The sequence below is a fragment of the Haliotis cracherodii genome, unplaced genomic scaffold (assembly GCF_022045235.1).
Source record: "Haliotis cracherodii isolate W230 unplaced genomic scaffold, xgHalCrac1.p SCAF_22, whole genome shotgun sequence".
NCBI lineage: Eukaryota > Metazoa > Mollusca > Gastropoda > Lepetellida > Haliotidae > Haliotis > Haliotis cracherodii.
In genome coordinates, this window is record NW_027266278.1 from 6,383,943 (window position 1) to 6,402,179 (window position 18,237).

General features: G+C 39.9%; 1 protein-coding gene across 1 annotated transcript in view; it reads left to right on the plus strand.

Moving 5' to 3' along the window:
- Positions 1-18,237, plus strand: part of LOC139471216 (uncharacterized) — a 159,016-nt gene that overhangs the window by 84,548 nt on the left and 56,231 nt on the right. The window contains exons 74-87 of the mRNA XM_071253506.1: positions 537-579; positions 1,717-1,877; positions 2,818-2,868; positions 3,044-3,253; positions 4,224-4,452; positions 6,155-6,257; positions 6,843-6,999; positions 7,665-7,891; positions 8,957-9,119; positions 9,945-10,170; positions 11,980-12,196; positions 12,775-12,996; positions 13,933-14,242; positions 15,917-16,152. Of these exons, the coding sequence (XP_071109607.1) occupies positions 537-579; positions 1,717-1,877; positions 2,818-2,868; positions 3,044-3,253; positions 4,224-4,452; positions 6,155-6,257; positions 6,843-6,999; positions 7,665-7,891; positions 8,957-9,119; positions 9,945-10,170; positions 11,980-12,196; positions 12,775-12,996; positions 13,933-14,242; positions 15,917-16,152 (2,555 nt within the window). The remainder of the gene's footprint in view (positions 1-536; positions 580-1,716; positions 1,878-2,817; positions 2,869-3,043; positions 3,254-4,223; positions 4,453-6,154; positions 6,258-6,842; positions 7,000-7,664; positions 7,892-8,956; positions 9,120-9,944; positions 10,171-11,979; positions 12,197-12,774; positions 12,997-13,932; positions 14,243-15,916; positions 16,153-18,237) is intronic.

Consider the following 18,237-nt stretch of genomic DNA (forward strand, 5'->3'; position numbering starts at 1 on the left):
TTCTATAAAGGTTTTTGTATGTTTCTAAACGACATTGAATATTTATTTGTCACAATGTTTTAGTCTACATGGGCTCAGGGTGGGACAGTGGTCTAATCCACTGCACTGTGCAGAGTTGATTCCAAAATCTGCCGCATTCCACTGCAATTACGTGTGTTTACGTGTGTTTATTCATGTATGGGAGGCCATAGGCCCATGTACGTTTCAGTTATATATAGTAATATACAATTGAGACACTTTACATTGCAAACAATCTTTTGGGTATAATATTACGACTTGGAACATAATAATAGGGCTTCCTTCACATACTTAGCTACATTTCTGAGTATACTGCAATTTAACCTGATTATGATCCTTGAAATGACAAAACCATATTTGAGATATATAACTCCACCGCAGTGTTATACAATTACGATTTTCTGTCACTTTGGGGTTTAGTCCAACATGTAACCGACACATATGAACATGAAATACTAAACTGATTGGCGCTAAATCTAACCCATCTTTTGTTGAATGTGTTTCCCTTTCTGTTCCAGGCACACAAGGGCATTTCATCCTGGGAGACATGACACGGCTGGCGTGAGTATCAGATGCCAGTTCGTCATGTGACTGAACCTGCTGTGACACACGTAGAATCAAACATCTGTGCCTTTGTGTCATCCTTTATTGACAAATTCTTTAAACATTCATTCAGGGATAATTTAAATTATAATAATAACACTAAGGCCTGTTTTACTTTAGGTCTATGGTAAACTAGTTGTAATGTTTGCACCACAATCAGAAATATCCATTAAAAATTTCATGGTTTTTTTCAAATAACTTACCAATAATGTTAGGGATAGTTAAATCGGATCGAGAGCATCTATCGGTGTCAGAGTAATCTCTGCTTTGTTCTTACTGTGCCACGTCATAACAAATCCTCATATTTTTACATTCAGCTGCCATGAAAATGAGGCCGATACCCATCTCAGTTATTGTGAAATTGAAATCCCTTGTCAGATCGTATTTAACTGTTTAGCCACTTAAGGATACCGGTCATACAATATTTAGATCAGTGGCTTATCAAATATCGCCACAGGTACAAACTTGACCTGAACATCAAGATGTGTTTTGAGGACAACACGTGTGTGCTTGAAGTGCCTTAGTGTATACATACTTCTGTATCTTTCACAGGTTCATGTTGCAAATTATAAAACATATTTATACAGGAATCATTGTTATATTACAGCATAACACCTGGTTTCACGTACCATGTCATACCCGTCTTACGTTACAGCTCAGGCCAAACAATGTTTAGTGTCTGTACAAATGGGAAATATCAATGTTATTTTCATAATTTCAATTACTTAGTTATGGATATTTGTGGATTGGTGGTCAGACCTGGTATGGACAAGACCATATATACATAGGTCTCCGATTCCCTGTTGTAAAATTTTTAACAAATAATTGTTAATCAAACAATTAACTGTATTTTGTGCTCTCAAAACTACAAATATGTTAACATTACTTCTTTGTCTCCCACCCATGCAACATACTCACTAAATTAATATTCAATGGTTTTGCTGTCACATAGTGTCTTTCGGAGATAATTCTTATGTACACTGAACGAAATACTATTCTGTCGAGAATAAAGTTACAGAAAAGTATTAAATTGCATAGAAACTTAATGATACCATCAATGCATTTTGTAGAACAGCTTATCAAATATCGCCACAGGTACAAACTTGAGCACATCCCTGCCTCCCAGAAGCTGGTGATTGACCTGAACATCAAGATGTGTTTTGAGGACAACACGTGTGTGCTTGAAGTCCCAGTCTTCTCACAGTCAGAGTTGGTCTATTCTCCGTGTAGCCCGAGTCTACCGGAGCCCTTTAGTGGTATGTGTGTGATGTTAGTGTGTAAGTGAGCATTATAGTTGACCATTATGGTTGATCCAGTTCATTGTCTTATTAATTAAAAATAATTATGTGGTCAGCTTTACACAAACAGTTTTTGAAAATTGTCGTGTCCATATTCTCTACCGATGCCGATAAGTTGACATAAAAAAGGTATTCTACTTGTACAAAATTAACGCTGAGTTTATACTGGCGATTCCGGAGATGTGTGTGTGATTGGGTGCGTGTGGAGTGTGGATGGGGTTTGAACGGAGAGAGCCCCCTTTCCTTCAAGCACTTTACCTGTCAAAAGGGTTAGGTGCCGGACTTTGGATTACCCAAAAATGTCCATGTAATAACGTATGGAATGTGCTCCTTCGGAGATAAACCTGAAGTGTTTTCAAGCATATGTTCATACACTCAAACCACAATTGTTACTGTGAGACTACATAAACCTCTAGTGCAGACGCATTGTTAGCCTTTAGAAAATGAGGTGATCTTGCAATGTTTAGTTCTGAAGAAAAGCTTATTATGACGTCATAATGTTCTGCAGGCATGATGCCAAAGCATCATGGTCTAAATTAGATTCAATTCCGCTGGCTGTCCAGTCAGGATCAATACAACATGTCATCGTAGAATTAGGTGTAAATATATATTGCAACTTGTTTTCTTTTTCTAATAATTTGTCCTTTGGTGTGGAAGAACGACACCCCGAGCATACGAAAACACAATAAAGTTATATAAGTCGCGATACACATTCATTCATCAGCCTATCTGAATATTTTTTTAACATATCACTGTAGCTATTACGATAGTTGATGTTATTCTATAACTGTATAGTTAGATGAAGGTATGTGTTTTTAGGCGAATGCCTTTGTTTGTCATTTGAGAACTATAATAAATGGATACGTAAGTCTAAAATGTTTTGTCGATTGCATTGCAGGTGTCTCCTTTGATTTCTGGAAGTCTGAAAAATGTTCTCTGCGAACTTCTGGTAGGCCACATAAATTCTTACAGTGCATATCTTTCACGCTTATAATACATAATCATTCTTCACAACGATGTATACAAAGTGAACAAACATGCAAATAGTTTCTGTGACCAGATTCATAAACACTTATGATATAGTCGGAATCTTGCAATATGTACTTACCATAACCAATTGCCAGCGTGTCCGGCATCCCTCCCTTCTGCCATCTCGAGCACCTGTCGACTGACTGACAACTGCATGGGCATCACGTGTTGTGTGGACATCGACCTCAAGTACCTCGGCATCTACTCCATCACTGCCGGCATCGAGGTTGACCACTGTTATGACCAACTTGTGTACCATATAGAGAACAAAGAGTGGACGAAGAAGCTTCAGGCTCTGGACTATGGTGAGTGGAGAGTACAAACACGAAATAAGAGGGTTATAGCCAAAAGAAAAAAACAATTAAATTGAAGTACCGTTATTATGATAAATCTGTCTGCTGTTGGGGACATTTAAGCCTCTATCCTGGATTTTTCATTTTCTCCGACCATAAACTTTCATATTTTCAGCACCTTCACTGAAACCACACCATGAGTCGTGAAGCCGAAATTTTACATTTCTGATCCGACCGAAAGTCTCTTTCTATTATTTAAACACATGTAAATTCAAATTTAGTCAAGTTTCATATCAGCAGTGAGGGAGAGAGTGAGCGTGGTCCAACAGCACTGTAAAGAGGACTATATTTATATCAAGGCTTGCCAGCTTGATGTGGTATGAAAGCCCGAAGTGATGCGGTTTGCACTTACTCACCTTCAATTGCTATGAGGGGAGAATGTTCTTTTTGAGTGAGAAATATATTTGTAAAACCACTTAAAACCACTTATGATTCAGCCAACAAGTTCTATACCAAGTGCATGTTTTACCATGTATGTCTAATGTATGTCTACTTCTGGAGCTCAGTGATCTTAATTTAATATGTTCAATAGTTTGTGTTAACTTAAACTTATATTTTCATGTCGTAAAATTAAACCTTGGTTTGGTACATAAAGTGAGTAGATGCGGGTGTGATTGAGTGTCTGTTCCAATGTCCAATTTACAAAACAACATGAGTCCATAATTTCAATACCACCAATATCAATCTTAATATCAGTATCAACAAGCATTACAATGGTCTCATGGTACTCATTTAATAACCTCGTTTGTGTCTTCTTAAGTTGTCTGTATATCTTTTCTTACTTGGACCAGGCCTATACCCTGATGGTCAGGTCCTAACTATGAGTAAATGAATACATAGCGTTATGTATATTCAATAATGACCTACACTGGTATGTGAACATGCTGTCAATGTTCCTCATGCCCTTTTGATGTTCTGCTAGACAAAAACCACACAGAGCCAGTTGGCAACGCCATCACTCTGAGCTACGTGATCAGCAAAACGCCATCTTTATATGAGGTGTCCTTCCACGTGAAGGTCTGTGCCATGAACGGGCACGACCTCACCAACCACTGCTACTACTACAAACTCCTGGATGAAAAGACGTTCCAGATGCCATCTTCATGTTCGCCTGTTGGAAGAAGAAGAAAAAGAAGAAGTCCTTTAGATTTGTGAGTGTTGCATAATCCCTTTACTGGGGACACGTACCATTTTCTTCTGCTTCTGTGCGTCAGTTGCAAAGGATTTGTTTATGGAAAATTAACTATGTTATGTACATGAGCAATATTTCATTTCTCACTTCAACACATAAATATGTGTATTGTGTGTGTGTGTGTGTGTGTGTGTGTGTGTGTGTGTGTGTGTGTGTGTGTGTGTGTGTGTGTGTGTGTGTGTGTGTGTGTGTGTGCGTTTGTGATAATTTGCGATAAGTGTGTACATGGGAAAAGAAATAAAGCTGCCTATAACATACTTATCTACCGGGTAAAAGAAACTTATCAATTGTAAATTAATCTTTATCTGAATTAAAGATAACGTTATCTGAAAAACCAAAACACACCCTGTGCACTCATGAAAATAACTTTTCGCAGGACTCAGTTATTTTGTGCAGTCATGGAAATTGATATTTTGTGGAACTGTTAAAAATGTTCGTTCTTGAATGTTGCATAAATTCGGGTGTGGGACAGAGCAAGGATGCAGCATCAAAAAGAACATCAAAGAAATGCCAGACAGAAGAGGAACGTGACAATGATATTGGTATGGCCGTTATGGGGGCCTCTCTACGCAGATTGCATGAACCTTTAATTGCAGTCAAACCAACATCAGCAACTTGTTGAGCCGTTATCAGCAAACAAGCCAGACACAAGACCATCCAAGATAGGGAAGACCAATGTCACAACGTCAGTTGAAGACCGCTACATCCGGTCAATCCACCGGTCATCAGACAAAAAGGCTTGTGATCATCCGTGCAATATCTGCACAACGTTAACGTCAACGTATTGCCTTGGCCAGTATGTTCACCAGACATAAATCCCATAGAGCATCTCTGGGATCATCTTGATCGACAGGGGGCATGGTGATCGTCTAAGGCGCCGCGATTCGCTGTGCAGAGATGCGTCCCTTGCGAGTTGCGAATCCCGGTTCCCCCCGATTGTTTCTAGGTTTGTCAGCACCATACCCGTGCTCGTGGGTTTCACCAAGGTGTTAAACATCCTGCATCACTTTGAGCTTTCCTCCCACATTAAGCTGACACGCCGCGATATAACTGGAATACTGTTAAAAGCTGCGTTAAAGCCAACTCTCTCACTCTTGATCGACAACTGAGACAACGCATACCTCCCCCAGCAAACAAAGAGCAGATTGAACAGGTTTTATTGGATGAGTGGCGCAGAATTCCTGCTGACGTCATCCGGCGACTGACGACATCCATGAGATGTAGCCTAGCATGCATTGATGCTGGGGATGGGAACATACGCTACTGAGGACATGTCTTGTCACATGATTTGCTTTTATGAGCAACGTTTGAGTATTTGACTCATATTTTGACCCCAAGGCTCTTTCGCTTGGCCTTATGGCAAGTGCACTATGGCATTGCAATTTTGTACAGACGTCGAAACACTATTCCTTTCATTAAACTTAACATCATGCACCTGTCTTTGTTTTTGATGGAACTACTGAACAATGTGATAAGTTTCTTTTGCCCTGCAGTTTATATTTATATAGAAGGATGAGAAATTCAGATAAATACTCCCGAAGAGTAGAGACACATGTGAATTAATGTTGATGTTCTGTAGTTGGATGGTAAAGTTACAACAAAGACTTACTGATGTCAAAGATTTAACGAACTTGAACTTATGTATCTTTCCTCTATTTCAGAATACCCACAGGCGACGTGAAGCGGATCCTCAATGAAGCTTTGAACCAGGATTTTACAAATGAAGAAATCCATGATCTGTTTGAAAGACTGAAGGCTGACGCAGTATGATACTGATTTCTATCGTTTGTTTTGTTAGATCAATGAAATGGCTAGATGAACTCTTTATATAGGTTTGGCATAAATCAAATTTACTCTCGCAAATAAGGGTTGTTATACGTTTTACAAAAAGAACATCAGTGATATTCTTAGCAGGAGAGCGTACATGTTACTGTACGTTTGTAAAAAACATGGTTAAGCTCTGATTAGAAGACTGATCTGTTAGTGGCAAATATAATGAGGTTTGGAGACCATCACCTCAATACAGAGGCGTGGCATACACCAACATTGCTTTGATAAATAATAGTGATCCATAAATACATGCTTACACTATAGTCGGAAACGTAGAATGCTTTTAGCAGAGATTTCTTATGATTAAGGAAAAGGTATTGTTACTCAGACATTGTTTGTAAACTTAATAATCTCCATCTGCCTGTCTTATGACCGTCACAATCATTTCCTTCTTTCACGGTAGGAGAGCTAATAAGTTTTTTTCATCTCTCAGCAATTTCAATAGTTTGACATATTGTATTGATGTGGGACTCGAACCCTTACGATGTGACATGCAAATGTTAACGTACTCTCTTCCAGAAGAGATCCAGCTCACTGATAATGTCACGCACAGATGAAGAAGGCACAGCGACCAACACTAAAAGTGCCATCAAGAAGATGGGTATAGCCAACCCAGGAACCATTCTGTACTCAGGGGAGGTCGGCGGTGGAGACGTCGTGCTGGGCATGGAAGGAGGTGGGTCGTTTGTCTTGTCACGAAATGTGCATAGAATTGACCTTTTAGTAGTCTAGACATATTCTAATAAGTAAAAATAATTGTTCACAGTACTTTCTATGATAATGTCCCTAGATAGTTGGTAGTTCACAAGCACCCTGGGTTGGTTGGTTGGTTTCTGTTTAACGCCGCACGCAGCAATATTCCAGCTATATGACGGCGGTCTGTAAATAATCGAGTCTGGACAAGACAACCCAGTGACTGAGATCGTGAGCATCGATCCACGCAATTGGGATACGATGACATGCTTCAACCAAGTCAGCGAGCCTGACCACCTCATCCCGTTAGTCGCCTCTTACGACAAGGCACCACATCGGTCCAATTCGTGAAACCCATGATATGCGTCCCCTGCGTGATATGGCTTTGTCTATTTTCTTCATTCCTTGGGAAGGCAAATTATGGTTCAATTCTAGTTCAGAGCCTCGCGGTCTGGTAGCCTGGTGGTTAAAGCGTTAGCTCACCACGCCGAAGACCCGGGTTCGATTCCCGACATGGGTACAATGTGTGAAGCCCATTTCTGGTATCCCCCGCCGTGATATTGCTGGAATATTGCTAAAAGCGGCGTAAAACCATACTCACTCACTCGTATTTGAATCACGTTTAGGTATCGTAACTGTTGTCCCCAGGTGAGAAGATCATGAAAGTCCTGGGTCGGGTCACCGACATCATGGGTCGCGGGGATCAGGCGTACACCGTGGGGAAAGGTCTGACTGGGAAAGGACTGCAGCTGCTCGGTGCTAAACTGGCCAACATGAGCATCGGGGAGATGATCGCCATGTTTGATGCCAAGAACATCGACCCTGAACTTGCTCTTCGTCTGACGAGACAACTGAGAGATCTGGCACTTGCCCTGGTAAGGGATATTCACAGTGTGACCCAGTGTGTTTTTCGGGTACCTAACACTTTAATGCCTCTGCATTGCTACGTCGATCTTTTCGGCAGTGCTCCATAATATTAACACATGTAACACCTTTTCTATCCTTAAAATATGAAAATGAAGTTATCAACTTGAGAAAATCATTGCAGTATCAACACTTTTTGTTTCAATTTGACTGGTCAATTTTCTAATGACTACTACGCAAAGATTATTATCAATGATTATTCTTCCAAATGGGGAATTCCATGCGGACATATCATGAAAAGGTTAGAGGACAAGGTCATGATATAGAAAAGCTTACAAAATAGTTTGTGGTTACACTTTCTTGAAAATAATATGAATGCAATTATCATTAAACTTGGTATGTACATTCTCTATGATGGGGCCCTGCTTTGAAAATGTTCAGACCAAAAAAAGACACAGACCATGGTCGGCGTTCAGCTTTTTGTACAACATTTTTGTACAATTTTGTATCATTGGCAGTTTCTCTGAGGCATGGTTCTTCTCTGAGAGCATGTAACGTGATATTTGCATATACCACACCTAATGTTGGTGCGATAAAAAGGTTAAAGGGATATTGTGACAGACGGTACGTTGTATCATCAATTACAAGTTACTGTTGCACTTTTACTTACATTATTATGAGACTTAATAATTTCTTAGAAGTAATGTTGTTGGACTTGAAGTATATGGTGGTAAATTAAAACTTTTAAGTGTTGAAGAAATGAGCGTGACGGATCTGCATCTGTTTTTACAAGTACTTGCAATGACATCTAGTTACAAAGACGATAACGTAACAAATGATATATTTTGGATAACACTTTCTGTGTAAAGTACAGATGCTCGTACTTTTTGGGTTGAGTCCCGTCCGGTACAAATGATACAGATGCGGTGTGGCATATACGCTAAGAGAAGTTCAACATTTAATATTTAAATACTTGTGTCTGTATTTCTGTAAATTATATTCCCCTTTGTCAATCTCAAGCCAACGTTGTCAGCTCTCCCTATACCTCTTACTTTATATCAATCATCCCATTTCAGTATTCCGAGATCATCAATGCCGTCATCAATGGCGATGGAACCAACGCATTCAGCTCATTTGACATTACCCTTCAAGGAGACTTCAGCATACCTAGACAAGGCATCTATTTACCACCTTACAAGTTTAGTTTCTTTATTGGAGGCATTGTGCCCATGACGTTTGGTGAGTATGGATATATGCTACAGTTATGATGCAAAAGCTTTAATATGGTTCATTAAGTATAAAATGGAATGTTTATCTGATGTTTCCTCATCCAAATTATGCTTGTTATTATTGTCAGATGACGTATATTTTGTTCATTTCAAGGGGCTAAAGTATAAGCACGTCGCACTAGAGGCCTAGGTTCGATGCCCTACATGGAAATAACATATAAAACTCATTCTTGATGTCCCCTCTATGGTATAACCGGAATATTGCTGATTTTTCACTCACCAATTCAGTCGCTCTTTTCTGACCACCTCCGTGGTCTAGTTGTAGAGCCTTCTCCGGGAGAGCTGAAGGTCCGGGGTTCGATTCCCAGCCGAGTCATACCAAAAGACGTTCTATTTTATTTCTGCTATGTAAGTAAATGTATTACACACAACTGTAAATGAATGGCAAGGTGAGATGTTTAACTTCTCGTTCAACATTATTGCTTTTATATAGCGACGTGTATTTCGGGCGGGCGGGCGGGCGGGCGGGCGTTCAGGCTGACTATTATTGGGTTTATAGGCCAAGCCGACTTATATACCATGCCGTAGTTTAAGATCAATGACCTACGCAGACATAGTATACTGACACTGAGTCGACAGTCCTTGTATTAGCTCCTTAATGCCAGGCACAATGACAAGTACAATCTTTTGGTATGACGCGACCGGGGATCGAATCCTCCGGCCTTCACCTCTACGGGCAACACTCTATCCACTAGACCTCGAAAATCAAACGCCTCGTATTTTCCTGTATACAGGTAAACCACTGAATCCACTGTAATAAACCACTGCATTTCAGAATTTGGATTTGGAGTTTCTTTTGGAATGGGAATAGCCGTAGGAGCTAAGATTCTTGGCTTGACGGTGTTTGGTCAAGTGGTTCCATATGGAAGTGCCCATGTATACGGAGAACTTAGAATTGGATTAATACTGTATGGAAAACTGAGATTTGACGGCTATCTCATGAATATTGCTTTCCCATCCAGGGCTGAGATTGGATTCTATAAGTTTCCACTTGATTTAAGGTGAGCATTTGACATCAATTAACTCATATCATACCAAATACCTGTCTATCCCACTATATATTCTTTATCAAAATAACTTTATCTAAACAGCCTAGATCATCATCCTCATTAAGATATAGATGGTGGTGTGTAAAACGCTTACTATTATAATATTACTAAATATATTATAGTGTTTGCCAGCTTGAGTCTTGCTGAGGCTTTAGTCCTGTCCAATACTGAAACGTGTTACGTGTGGTATATCCTCAAGACAAAAGACTTTGTTCGAAATTCACCCATCAGAGAATGGGTACCCAGTAGGATGAGATGATAAAGTGAAGGTTAACCTTCTCACACCTCATAAGACACCACTGTTTGTGTACTCCCAAGGGAGCTGAGAATGTAATTCGCGTGCACACTGAATCATTGACTGGGTGAATAAAGTAACGCTAAAGGGTGTAAATTTGGTGAATTATTATTATGTACATGACAAAATGAAAGAGGCAGGAAAAGTTTTGGGTGATATTGGCACAGTCAGGCTGGTTAGGCTCATCATCAGCTCAGGGGCCTTGCCCCCTCTATACGCAGCCCAGACAGTGAATGGGACTTCTCCCAGGAAGCGCCGCCTTGTCGAACCCACCGATAACTTTTTCGAGAATGCAAAGATTCCCCAACACAGCAGCCTTCTGCATTACCCAGTTTGTCAGAAGGGCTGTATTCCTGGAAGCAAACACGGGTACTCTCCCAATGTCAGACAAAAGATTGGGAGGTGCCAAACCTAAGGCACCAAAAACAATGGGGAGTCGGACAACTTGTTACTTGGGATGCAAACGTGACATTTCGAAAGCTGCGAATTTGCCATGTTTTACCTGAATCTTGTCAATCACATTGGTGTCAAAAGGGACAGAAAATTCAATGACAAAGAAGGACAAGGTGAGGTTGTTGGCCTGGATATGTCTGAGGCTGTATACGGGCCTATTCCAAAGAATGTTTGTATTTATCATTTTCCATGACTCCCTCACCATATTCTGGGTCGTACCATGGACGGACCTCTATGTCAAAACCACAAGCTTTGCAAAGACGGTGAGAAAGTGATCGAGCCACTCCATCATGTCGCTTTGATACTATATTTGTGTCAAAGCTGGTCATCCACTGACAATGTGTTGGACAGTTTCATTAAAATCATTACATAATCTACATTTTATATTTACATTTTGATACAAAATCACACACTGGCGGTTTCGAGTGGGAAGTGATTGGTCCTGAGCAGCCAACAGGCCAGCCGACTTCATCCAAGTGAAGGACTCTGCAGGGTTGCTGATCTTCTGGGCCGATTTGATGTGGCACTACGCTTGGTTGACACTCATTTTTATACCGTCAAGCAGTACAGAACCATCAACAAAATCAACGCTGACATTGATATTATGTCCCACACCCTTAGCTCATTTACGAAAACTGTGGATATGTCCATGTAAACTGTGGAATGTTTTCATCATGAGTCTTGTATTATTATCAGCATTATTATCATCAGTTTTAATATTATTCACACTCGTATAGCAACATCGTCTATGCGCATATATATATAATAATGCTATGTCTAGACATGTTAGACTTTGACACAATAGACGTCAGGTAATATAATGTGTTTCTTGTACAATACAGTCGCTATATGGCTGAAATAATGCCGATGAAACGTTAAGTTTTAACTCACGTACTATACAATACAACCATGACTATAAAACTGTTGCAACATTAAAATGCCACCAATTGTGATGCCTATTAGAAATTAACATTACCCAATGAATCATGTGCGTCATTTGCAACATTTTCTAGTCTGACCATGGACATGGAACTGGTGCCTCTGGAGATGACCCTGCGAGGTCTAGTCACCCTGGAGGTCGAAATCTTGTTCGTCAAGATCAAGAAGACATTGTTCCAAGCTGTTATCTGGCAATATGCGACTCCCGTGATAAGGAAGAGAATGATAAATACAGGCGAGAAGGAGGAGGACACGTCTCCACCACAGTTCCTCAACTATGTGGACAAAACTGTACGTTGTAGAATAGTATTAAAGTTACGAGTTTCAGATGCTATCGACAGCTTATTGCGTCTACATTTCTCAATTTCTTAAGCAAATAAAGCATGTACATTCAACTTACAACTAAGCTTTTTAATCACAATTACTACATCAAAGGCCCGCTTTAGTGCAGAAATGCTATCATAATGGAAGACATTCAGAGTCGAATACTGAATGTGCTATTAGCTTTACATGGAGATTTCACACCTTCTTACTAAAAAGAACTTACTTTTTAAGTGAAACCTGATGCGAATGCCGGGTGCAACTGGAAGAGCTGGACATGCTTACACTTTTCGCGAACATCTGGTTTCATCTCTGACAGTGAACTTCATCATTAGTTTCCCGTTTAAGCCAAATGGAATTCCGGCAGATACTGGAAACAAATAATTCAAAAACTCACACGAAGTAATCGCCAAAAAATCCAATAACCTTTTGTTATAATTGTTGCCTATTTGTAATTTGAAAAGCTGGCTTTAGTGTAATGTACAGCCATTCAATGCCACAAGGAGTCAAAGTGACAAAGCAATGCATTTATTATCTGTGTCCATCAGGGAGGTTCTGGACGAAAGAAGAGGGCAGTGTCCACATCACGGAGCTGTTTAGTGAGACAACTCCCCGATAGAGACTACACAGAGCCGGCTGTAGAGATAGCCATAGCTGCCCAGGATGACCGGAGTCAGGTCCAGATCTTTGTGGATGCTGGGACCAAACCTGGACTCAGTGATGTGCTCAGAAGAGTCAGTCTTGGTGGACCATCTACAATTATCACTCAGGTATGCAGGCGAACGTTAGCGGCTCTCCCTGTCATCAAGTCCAGTTTTGAATATAACGTGGAAGGACATCTAACGTGGTCAGTTAGGTATGATGAAATGAGTTCCCTATTAGATCCCCGTCCGCGTCATACAAAAAAACGTTGAAAGATGGTACTTGTTGTTAGTTGTTACTATGCCTGGCACTCTACATTAAGGGGCTAAACAAGAACTGGTTGGTTCGGAGTTAGTAAACTGTGTCTGAGTGGGGTATTCATGTTCATATGCATGCACGTCGCTACCTAACCTACGAACCTCACATACACATACATATACTTATACACATACACAAACACATACCAATGCACAAACATAGGCACAGACACATACACAAACATCAACACATACACATACACAACCAAATACAAATGCACAAACACATACACATACACGAACACAATCACATACACAATCACATACACATACACAACCAAATACAAATGCACAAACACATACACATACACATACACATACACATACACAAATACAATTCAATCCGTTTAGTTCTCCCAGAATACTTTTGTCTTCATTTTTTAACGTGTCCAATTCTGTTTCTAAATCTTGAAATTTGTGTGGTAACTTTATTTCCTTTTCCAAATTCTAATTTTTTCTTCTTATTTTAATTACTGGCATATCCCAAGAATCATTTATCGCATACAGTTTATTATTTTGAAGTAATATTGAAGCTAATATTGAAGTGTGTGTGTGTGTGTGTGTGTGTGTGTGTGTGTGTGTGTGTGTGTTTTACCATATTTCTATACATAATGTTTATCATGCAACAAAAAGTTTCCAGAATCAGTTTGAGATACCGAATTCAGCAGACTCAATTCACCTATAATTATAGGGACATTTTCCATTTTCAAGGACTCCGCTCAGTATATATACATATCCATGTTGTAGCGATTTTCCAAGAATGGCCATGGCGTACCCGTCTTTTTCACGGTGTATGGTGAGAACAGCGCAGGCGCGAGATCCACCGTGACTTGCAGCATCCCCACCTATGACGTCACGCCTCCTGGTGGCAGACTGACATCAGACTTTAGTTCAACCAGTAACCCAGCTGAGCTGAGAGGAAATGTGGTGGTGTATGAAGATTCAGATCTGGTTAAATCTTCCGTGGGTGTTGGACTGGGAAGGGGAATCTACGGAGATGAAGTCATAGCCTACAACTCTGTCAATCTTAAGGGCAGGAACAACGCACATTATGACCGTAAGGAAACATATACAATAATAACAAAAACAATAACAATAATAATAATAATACCCTCAACCGCTTATATTTACCAATTTTGATGGGAGGGCGTAGTTTGATTAATGTGGAGCCTCTTCGTGATAGAATTGTTTTGCGCTCTTTGCACACATTTATTTGTCTGATGATCCTTGTGTGAAGCATGTCAAGACTCCTTATGAAACAAGGCATTCCACAGTTTTCTGAAACGAGCCAAGGATGTGGGACATAATCTCAATGTCGATGCTGATTTTGGTGATGGTTCTGTACTGCTGGACGGTACGGAAATGAGCGAAGGGCCATATCAAGTCGGCCCAGACTCAGTTTTTCAAGGAGAGGCTATCTGAACGACCACTGCATCGAGTTTATGTGCAGTGTGTTGAGAAGATCAACAATCCTGCAGAGTCCTTCGCTTAGATGACGTCGTCTGGCCTGAAAAGTGAAACAGAAGGCTGTCTATTTACTGCTAAGGACCAGTCACTTCCCACTCGAAACCGTCAATGTGTAGTTTTGCATCAAAATGTAAATATGAAATGTTGATTATGTAAGCAAAGCTTTGTCATAAACAGAGTATCTTAAACGACATGATCGTGTAGCTCAGTCATTTTATTACCGTCTTGGCCATGCTTGAGTTTTGATATAGAGGTCCATCCATGGTACGATCCGGAATATGTAGAGGGCGTCATGGAATGATAAATACAAAATTCTTTGGAATAGGCCCATTAACAGCCTCAGACGTATCCAGGCAAACCTGATCTTGTCCTTTTTGATAAATCAAATGAAATCATTTATATCATTGAATTTTCTGTCCCCTTTGACATGAATGTGAATGACAAGATTGAGAAAAAACATGGCAAATATGCGGACCTCGCTTTCGAAATGTCAGGCTTGCATCCCAAGTACCAAGTTGTCCGACTCCCCATTGTTCTCGGTGCCTTAGGTTTGGTACTTCCCAATCTACTGACTGGCATTGGCAGAGTACCCGGGTCCAGGAATACAGTCCTTCTGACAATCTGGGTAATGCAGAAGGCTGCAGTGTTGGGGAGTCTCCACATTCTCCTGAAAGTTCTGGGTGGGTTTGACTGGGAGCAAGTCCCGTTCGCTGTCTGGGCTGCGTGTAGAGGGGGCAAGGGCCCTGAGCTGATGACGAGCCTAACCAGCCTGACTGTGCAAGGATCACCCAAACCCTCTTTGCTGCATTTTTTATTTTAATCTGTAAACAATAATAATAATAATAATAATAATAATAATAATAATAATTGGAAAACATTTTACGTTGACACGAAGTTTAGTGAATAATTATTAATGTGATCAAGATTGTTCTTCAACTTGCAATTCTAAGAAAATAATCAACTTTTCGAGAAATGAAATTGTAATACCTTTTCGAAATGTGTGCATTATATGTAAACATCATATGTGTAACTGTAGTTGAAGCTATGTCATTGCCAATCACATAATCAGTCAATTATTCCATAACACCCAGGCCATAGTATACAATTCATTCAATACGAGAAATGGTTGAGGATGCTGTCTTTTTATAGGCAGGAACTAATTTGTCATTTCCCTTGTTACCGTGTGTGGTAATATCTCCACATTATATATGATTGTATCTTGCAGGATGGAAATGTGAAATATGATTTTTGTTCCTGTTCACAGCTTCATCTGATAATTATGGACACGAAGCGCTGAAACATTTCACGGGTCTGAAGGATGGCCGACTGATTGGTCCGGTGTTTGCCGAGTTCTTCAGTATGAACCATGCCGGGTCCTGTGTGAAGGAATGTATGAAGTTCTCGGAGACCAAGTGTATGAGCGTCAACTACGACTACGGACCTAAAGGACATTGTGAACTATTAGAGGGCATTGAAGGACACGACCACAAAATGTTCATTGTAAGTATAGATGAGGCATGGTTATGTGATATTATCCATTGCATTTTATCGCATTTTGGTTATAAATGCCCTGGATTCATTCACTGATGCAGCTTATCAAAATTTCTCTCTCGCATGAGTGGATTTTATATATCATATATTTAGCAGTGTTCAATTCAAAACGGAACTGTGGTGGTGAAAGGGGTCAAGGTATTAACCCGAATAGAATGAAGATAGGATGATCTGGTTTATCGAGGACGCTTATTTGGAGGCTAAGCAGTTAAATATATGGAGTCGGACAGTTAAACATAACTAACCCCCAAATACACTGAATCACTGAAATACAAAATTGTGACGGATCATGGTATAAGGGACCTTTTGGGTGAAAAAACACATTTTGACTTTTCTTTGTAATTTGAAACTACAGCACCTTCGGAACACAAAAATACAATTCACACACAGCTGTGGCAACTTGATGTAAAAAAGTCTTTATGACGTCATAGCACAATTGTATCCTGGCACCCATAATGTCCCTTTTTTCCTGGTGGGTCACGAATGTTGACAGTGGAAACTTACACGCTGCGGTCTCAGCATGATCAAGCACCATCAACTACGTCATACATTGTGACCACCCAATACTCAGTTGGTGACGGAGATTGACATCGTTTATTACATTATAAACCACGTCTTAAACTGGTAATATGAGAAAATGACGCTGAAACATGTGTGTCATAACACTTACATGGAGCCTGGTTGAGTGATACACGAACTTTGACCTTTCTGGTTGATTCATTCATTTAAATACCTGTTCATAAATAAAGCTAAGAAATCCATATTCGTACCATATATCTCCCAAAAGCTGTTATACCCTATTCCTATATCACAGTATTGATGATAACAGGTGTCCGCGAAAAGGTGGCAAATCAATTGTTCATCTGAAAAAACACATGTGGTACAAGTCAAAATAGGGAATTGCATCAGACATCATTTTTGACATTCATGCGTCAAAGTTGGAAATGTGTTTCACATGCCTACCATAACTTTTCGAAAGCTTTGCTAAGTCCTTGCCTTGAAATTTATAACCATGATACAACAACTTTTGAACAGGAATTGTGTGACTCTTTTTGAAATCTTTGAATAAAGAGTATGATCGATTGTACCTCAAATGTTGTGAAATGTAGACACCAAAGGTTGGAGCTGCTGGAATATCCCTCGACATAAAGAAAATGTTCAATAAATAAAAGCGACAAAATCCCTCCATATTCATAAGAAATCACGACTGAAAGCAGAGTCGTTTGTGCGATCTCGACTATATCATATGTATGTGTTTATGAATCACTATCAATTAGTGATGACACCATGTGTTCGCGAAAAGTTGGGCGTATCTTGCCACACCTTTGGCACCCGTCAGAAAAACATGCAAAGGGAAGTCAATTATTAAACTGAAAAAAACACGGTCAAAATAGGGAATTGCATCGGACATCATTTTGTCATTGATGCGTCAAATTCGGAAATGTCATTTTATGAAAACTTTACTGGGGCCTTGAATGTTGTGACCTTGATCAAATAACTTCTGAGCAAGAGTTGTAGGACGCTCTTTGAAATCTTGATAGAAAGAGCATGCTCGATTGTATCTCAAAAGTTGTGAAATGTAAACGCCAAAGCCTGAAGCTGCTGGAATATTGCTCGACATTATGGAAATTTGACTATTGGAAAGTTGAAGTCATTCCTCTTGGCATACAGTCTTGTGGAGAGTGTTTTGCCATCTTTATGCATAGATCTAACTATGAAATATTCCCTTCAGTGGAAGGGAATTGGCTATTTCATGGTTTTTGAGCGATATCTCCAATATTCCTGAAGCTTAAGTTATAGTTCTTGGCCAAATTACCTTGTTTTGACTATGGCAATCCGAACAGAAATTCAGATTCATATGCAAACAGAAACGGATGAACAAGAAGGGGAGCACAATTGGTGCCCACCGGGGTGCCTTCTTTGACTAACTGTCTTACCCCCATATTTTGCGTAGATGTTATCAATGAGAAAGTCCAGCATTTGACATATTGTTTTCTCACTAAACTTCATATGACATTTGCCTTAGTTTTTGAC